At 49.7% G+C, this 6,781-nt stretch overlaps 1 protein-coding gene across 3 annotated transcripts; it reads left to right on the forward strand.

Moving 5' to 3' along the window:
• The first annotated feature begins 225 nt into the window (after nucleotides 1-225).
• Fancg (FA complementation group G) lies at nucleotides 226-6,632 on the forward strand. 3 transcript variants are annotated; one of them, XM_047525017.1, is made up of 15 exons: nucleotides 226-514; nucleotides 625-745; nucleotides 951-1,041; nucleotides 1,776-1,907; nucleotides 2,164-2,366; nucleotides 2,872-3,007; nucleotides 3,173-3,303; nucleotides 3,410-3,556; nucleotides 3,696-3,847; nucleotides 4,470-4,536; nucleotides 4,722-5,011; nucleotides 5,160-5,206; nucleotides 5,402-5,557; nucleotides 5,984-6,107; nucleotides 6,262-6,632. In XM_047525017.1, the coding sequence occupies exons 2-15, from the start codon at nucleotides 650-652 to the stop codon at nucleotides 6,368-6,370; spliced, it is 1,881 nt and encodes a 626-aa protein (XP_047380973.1). In that variant the 5' UTR covers nucleotides 226-514; nucleotides 625-649; the 3' UTR covers nucleotides 6,371-6,632. The 3 variants fall into 3 exon arrangements, with proteins under 3 accessions (XP_047380973.1, XP_047380971.1, XP_047380974.1); XM_047525015.1 differs by having other exon boundaries at nucleotides 226-474; XM_047525018.1 differs by having other exon boundaries at nucleotides 226-745; nucleotides 6,016-6,107.
• The last annotated feature ends 149 nt before the right edge of the window (nucleotides 6,633-6,781 follow it).

The following is a 6,781-nucleotide window of genomic DNA, read 5'->3' on the forward strand; positions in this document are numbered from 1 at the left end:
CCATTTTGAGTTGATTTTACATATGGTGGGTCGAGTTTTTGTTTTGTTTTTGTGCAGTTATCCAATTCTCTTGGTCTCTGTTCAAAGAGGAAGGATGGGACTATGAGGGCTCTGTCTTGATTCTACGCGGGCTGGACTTTCCAGGTCGTACTACGAACCCCAGCATGCACCGCGGGGGCGCGCCGCAAAGGGGAAATCGGGGCAGGCCTGGGGGTGTGACTGCGAGGAAAGGCCGAGATCGCTTGCTGCACTGTTGATCAAGGCTGTGGACCCCCCGAGGACAGAGCGGGCGGAAGGGCCTGCCACGGGATTTCCCAGCTCAGACATGCCATACCGCTTCTGATTGCTCTGATCTGTCCGGACTCTTTTCTTACCCAACTTTCCCGCGGAAACCAACTCTTGAAGAAGACCAACCACAGTCCAGAGTTTTGCCGGCCCCGCCAACCAGAGGCGAGGGTGAAAGCCGCGCGACCAGTGAGCCTCGGATTTGTGCTGGACTGGGTGGGCAACTTCGGTAGGGATCTCCAAGGCAGCCGGGAGGGGTGCGGAAGTGCCAGGCCTCCCGCTGTGCTAGGGTGGGGAGCTGCGGCGGGGCTAGCCTCAACCATCAGAAACCCTCCCCAGGTGTAGGGGTTCACCCTCGTCGACCATGGCCCACCCGTCTTTTCTGGGCTCCCCAGCGGCTCGCGCCAGCTGCCTGGACCTATGGAAGGAGAAGAACGACCGTCTCGTTCGACAGGCCAAGGTAACATGGTTACTGGGACCGTCGCTTTGCAGCACCACGATCCCAGAGAGCGGGTTTGCAGTGGATTTACCCTATCCTTTGGGAAGGATCAGAGCTTGATCTCCTTCAAAGAGCAAGAAATACCTGGAGAGTGCATCCCTCTTCACTGCTGAAAGGGGAACGAAAAAGACTCATTCTCAGTGAAGTCCCCTCCCACTTTTGGCAGGTGGCTCAGGACTCTGGTCTGTCTCTGAGGCGACAACAGTTGGTTCAAGACACACTGGAAGGGCTCAGGGAGCTCCTCCACACTCTGCATGGTAAGCAGAGTCTTCTCCAGGATGGTCAATTTCCCTTCTCCATAGCCATGAATTTTCTGTATTTCTGGGACTGAGATCATTACTCAGCAGACAGGGAGTACACAGAGTGGGCCACAGTGGAATTGTCTTTGTCCACGGGAATTTCTCCTCTGCACCTGCCAGCATATGGGCTTGGAGGCATGCACACACAATGGAGGCATGGGAAGGAGTGGTTTCTATTCCAGGATGATCTCTTTCCAGACTGACCAGAGGATGAGGTGTTTTTTTTTTTTGTTTGTTTGGTTTTTTTTGTGGGGGGACTGGGGATTGAACCACTGAACCACATCCCCAACCCTATTTTGTATTTTATTAAGAGACAGGGTCTCAATGAATTGCTTAGCACTTGCTTTTGTTGAGGCTGACTTTGAACTTGCAATCCTCCTGCCTCAGCTCCTGGAGCTGCTGGGATGACAGGCATATGCCACCCTGCTCAGCTGCTCAGATGGGTTCTTTTTTTTTTGGGGGGGGGTGCTGGGGATCGAACCCAGGGCCTTGTGCTTACAAAGCAAGCACTCTACCAACCGAGCTATCTCCCCAGCCCCATGGGTTCTTTATTGAGGGTATTTTGTTTGGAGTGGGATGATCTCTGGGTTGGGATCTTATTTGGGGCATCTTTCATGAGAGAGAGAGAATGAGGGAGAGAGAGGGAGACAAGAGCGCACCAGAGATCTTGAAACCAGCATCTGTTGCTTCAGGGCTCCCTGCAGCTGTTCCTGTTCTCCCCTTGGAGCTGACTATCACCTGTAACTTCATTATCCTGAAGGTGAGCCTAGCCCAGGGTTTCACTGAAGACCAGGCCCAGGATATACAACGGGGCCTAGAAAGAGGTGAGGGTCACAGATGCCTTCCATTCCCCTGCCAACTTCAGTCTGGATTTAAGTCTTTCTAAGAGAATGGGAAGAACAACAAATGACATTACCTACATGGAGAGAGGTGCCCTTCTGTAATCCTCTGTATACTCCTCAGACCAGGTTGGGGTGTTATTATGGTAATCCTTGGGCTCTTGCAGAAGAGCAAAGACAGAGAGTGTAGGGAGATGGAGGATGTGGTTCCATCTTTGCTGTGCATATGTGTACTCTATAGTGCTAGAGACCCAGGAGCAGTTGGGACCCAGACTGGAACAAGGGATCAGGAAGCTGTGGGAGTCTGTCCTCCATGCTTCCTCCCTTCTGCTGGAGTTACTTCCTGTCCTGCACCACCTGGCTGGCCTACAAGCTGCCCTTTGGCTGAGCACTGACTGTCTTGAAGACCTGACCTTGTTGTTGCAGACCCTGAATGGCAGCCAGGTAATGGGGGAAGTAATCTGAAGATGAGAGTGTCATCCCTCCTTCCTTATCCACAGCTGCAGGAGCATGATTACATACTGGAAAGCCTTCTGGGTTCATAGTCAGAAAACTTGAGTTTTCTGAGAGACTCTTGGGTAATCTTGCTCTGGTTGCCCCTTCATTGGGGGAATTGTCTTGGGGACATTTTTTAAAAAGACCTCAATGAATTTGGGTAGGGTTAGGTCTCTTGTGCATGATCTTGCTGAAGCTACTTCACAATCTCAGTCTTCTCATTAGTAACCCAAACCTGGTCCTGGCCCCATGTCCTCATTGCCATATCCTGACTGAGAAGGCATACTGGAAAAGATCACCACTGCCCTAGATTATCTTTTTTGCTTTATCCTTCCTCCTCAGCTATCTTTCTTTTAGAATTGGGGAAGCAGGAATCAGAAAGAGTCTTGAGCCCAAGACAGGAGAAGTGAAAGTGGTTATAAACTTGGAGACTTTGATTGTCTTTTCTCTCCAGAATGGGACCTCTAAGGATTTGTTGCTACTTCTAAAAACTTGGAACCCTCCAGCTTTGGAATCAGATGCCCCATTGACCCTGCAGGATGCCCGGGGTTTGAGGGATGTCCTTTTGACAGCATTTGCCTACCGCCAAGGTCAGCTAGCAACCTGACTCATCCCTTCTTCCCTTAAGGGATTCTCTGGGCTTATGCTTTCCCTGTCATATCCCATTCAGTTCCATGGACTTTTTCTGGGTTTTGTTTTCTTTCACGTTCCCTATCCTATGGGCCTCTCTAATATCACACCCTAATTGCCCTCAGGACTCCAGGAGCTGATTTCAGGAAGCCTACCAAGGGCATTGAGCAGCCTGCATGAAGCAGCCTCAGGTCTGTGTCCACGACCTCTGTTGGTCCAGGTGTACACAGCACTAGGATCCTGTCTGCGTAAGATGGTAAAGATAGCCTTGAGGGGTAGGGGAGATGGGGGAAACCATCTCTATTATAAGCAGAATTTTCTTTGTGAAGGTAGCTGAGGCCTGCATCCTTTCACCCATGTAGGGAAATCCCCAGAGAGCTCTGTTATACTTGATTGCAGCTCTGAAAGGGGGCTCGGCCTATGGTCCTCCGCTTCTGGAGGCTTCCAAATTATATCGGCAACTGGGGGATACAGCTGCAGAGCTGGAGAGTCTGGAGCTGCTGGTTAAGGTAAGGAACTACAAGGTGAATATATGGGGTGGAGAATGACTGAGGTGCTGGTGTTGGGGTAACTAGAGAAGATACAAGTATAAGGAAGTAAGACTCCCAAAGATTATAAATATACTTTCTTTCTTTCTTTCCCATTTAGGCCTTGAGTGCCACCCATACCTCTGAAGTTCCACAGCTTCTCATTGAGGTAGAATTGCTACTCCCACAACCTGACCCAGCCTCTCCCCTTTACTGTGGCACACAGAGCCAAGCCAAGCACCTGTTAGCAAGCCGATGCCTACAGATGGGGAGGTGAGGTTCCCTCTTGCTCAATTTGGCTCCTCTTCCCACTTCTGATGCCTTCCCCAGGGTATGACTGTTTTGTTGTTGTTGTTTGTTTTGTTTTGGTACTGGGGATTGAACCCAGAGGCTCTTAACCACTGAGCCACATCCCCAACCCTTTTTTGTATTTTTATTTAGAGACAGGGTCTCACTGAGTTGCTTAGGGCCTTGCTAAGTTGCTGAGACTGGCTTTGAACTTGTGATCCTTCTGCCTCTGCCTACCACTAGGATTATAGGTGTGCACCACCACCCCGAGCTATGACTCTGTTTTTGTTCCGTGAGTTGGGTGATGAATGAGACAATGGCAGGACATAGGTCTCTACTTCCTGCCTTACTGCTGGACATGAACTGAAGGCTTTTCATCCAGACAATAACTTCTTCTATTTTTGAAATGCTAAAATCTCTCCAATCCATTCTGTAACTGAGATAGATCCATAGAGAGCCAGAGTTGTGGGCCCAGGACCTTACCTTCTGCCTTATTCCTCAAGACCTACAAGCATCTCTTCATTAGTAAGGAGAGAACATTTTCACTGGAACCTTTGGAGGACCCTGCCAGAGGCTAAGGTAAGGTTCACGTATTATTACTTTCCAGGGCAGAAGATGCTGCAGAGCATTACTTGGACCTGCTGGCCCTGTTGCTGGATGGCTCAGATCCACGGGTAAGTTCTCTGTAATGAAATGGGAGGTTTAAAGGTGCTTTGGAGTAGAGCAGAACAACTGTTCTGTTTTTCCCTCTATTGTTCTGTCTGTCCATTCTGGAAGACCAGGTTTCTATGTGGTCTGTGTAATACCAGAGCCTGGTGAAGAGATCTTCTCAAGACCCTGCATCCTTCTCCCATTCTAGTTCTGCCCACCACCCTGCCCCCCAGGACCTTGTATGCCTGAGGTGTTCTTGGAGGCAGCAGCAGCACTGATCCAGGCAGGCCGAGCCCAAGATGCTTTGACTGTATGTGAGGAGCTGCTTACCCGCACATCATCTCTGCTTCCCAAGATATCCCAGCTGTGGGAGGATGCCAGGAAAGGAACCAAGGAACTGCCATCCTGTCCACTCTGGGTCTCTGCTGTCTACCTGCTTCAGGGCTGGGCCTGGGTACAACTGAGGACCCCGAAAGAGGCAATTAGTAAATTTAGCCAGTGAGTGCAGGAAGCCACTTAGGGTCCTAGGGAGGTGGGGAAGAAAGATTTTCTGACTGGGACCTGGGTTGGTGAGTTCCATTCTCACCCACTCACCTGAATTTCTGAGGTTGATTCCTCTTTACTTCTGCTCCATGTTCCATATCAGGTGCCTTGAGTTGCTCTTCCGGGCCATACCTGAGGACAAAGAACAAGGTGATTTGGACATCCAGTTTTCCTTACTTCCTGAAAGGGGTGGAGGTGAAAGTGGGTTCCCTTTCCCTGTGTCAGCCCATCAGACTAGAAGACTTAAGAGAAGGGACTGCAGACACAAGAAGAGAGAGAGGGGAACTTGGGATTTTGGAGATTGTGGCTGGGAAGACACTTCTTGATTTTGGGTATGGTCCCCAGGAACAGCTTCCAACTGTGAGCAGGGATGTAGGTCCGATGTGGCACTGCAACAGCTTCGGGCAGCTGCCCTGATCAGTCGTGGACTGGAGTGGGCAGCCAGTGGCCAGGATACCAAAGCCTTACAGGACTTTCTCCTCAGTGTGCAGATGTGCCCAGGTATGTGTACTATGCATGACATCATGAGGTCCACAGAGGAGGTACTTGGGCCTCTGTGGAGGAGTGGTATTCTGAGACAGGAGGACTGAGTGAGATAGTGCTGTTTAAAACTAGGATATACCTATATTTGCACATATAAACATAAGTGTGTATGCAAGGCTGCTAAGAGTTCCCTGGTTTCCTTTGTCCTAAAGACACAAAGACCATGGCTGCATTGCTGTGGACTGTGTGGGAATGGGGCCAGCTGAGCCCTTTTTACTGGGCAGATGATGACTCTTGGAAGAGAAATGGTTGTGAGTGATCACCCTTGGTTTCATATGTGAATGTAGACCAGACACTTTCTCTAGATCTCAGTTTCCTCTTTTATAAAATGATGCCTAAGGCTATACCAAGTTCTAAATCTTTGTACTCTGGGATGGGCTACAGGTAATAGAGATGCCTCCTTTCACCTGCTTCAGACTCTGAGGAGACTAGATCGGAGGGACGAGGCCACTGCTGTCTGTTGGAGGCTGCAGGCCCAAACTCAACTGCCACAGAAGGAAACTACCTGGTGAGGGTTGCTGGCTTCCGGCTGAGGGACAGTTGGAGTTGGGGCGAGGGACAGTACCCCTTGGGACTATTGGGGGTGATAAGGAATAAAAGGGAGGGAAGGTTGCCCAACCTTTGATCTTTCACTCTTATGCATCATCCTTCTTGCTTTCCAGGTCTCTCCCCCTGTACCTAGAAATCTACTTGAGCTGGATCCATTCCCCTGACTGTGAAACCCTCCTTGAAGAGTTTCAGACATCTCTGCTGGAGCCTCATGACCTGTAGCTGCTGTTTCCAAGAACCTGAGCTAAGGGCCTAGTGAATCATCTCTTTGTGAGAAGGGCCTTTTATTTTTTTTTTCCTTCCCCCTTGCTTGACTGAAGCTGACCATTCCTATATAACTCCTGTCCTGGTGAGGTTGGTGGCAGTCCTATGAGATTTGGCCTACTTACTGCCATTCTGGAGGAAGCATTCCCTGACACCAACAAGTCATTGACTTTGCTTATAACAACTTTTTCCTGTTTCCCCTTTTCTTGTGTTGAGTAAAATTGCATATATATTTCTTTTCTGCCTCGTACATATATTTGGGTGGGAAAGCTTTTGTCTGCCTAGTAGAGTGCTGGTTGTCAAAGGTACCCTCTCTGAATATTGCCCCCCTTTGATTCCTTCTCTCTTTCTTTGGGGGAGGGGAGGACG

The sequence above is a fragment of the Sciurus carolinensis genome, chromosome 14 (assembly GCF_902686445.1).
Source record: "Sciurus carolinensis chromosome 14, mSciCar1.2, whole genome shotgun sequence".
NCBI lineage: Eukaryota > Metazoa > Chordata > Mammalia > Rodentia > Sciuridae > Sciurus > Sciurus carolinensis.

Bases quoted from the DNA above. Each gene is read 5' to 3' on its own strand.
- Fancg (XM_047525017.1), top strand. From the start codon at position 650: ATGGCCCACCCGTCTTTTCTGGGCTCCCCAGCGGCTCGCGCCAGCTGC. The intron at 5,012-5,159 runs GTGAGTGCAGGA...GTTCCATATCAG, and splicing joins GCAATTAGTAAATTTAGCCA to GTGCCTTGAGTTGCTCTTCC. The intron at 5,558-5,983 runs GTATGTGTACTA...GATGGGCTACAG, and splicing joins CAGTGTGCAGATGTGCCCAG to GTAATAGAGATGCCTCCTTT.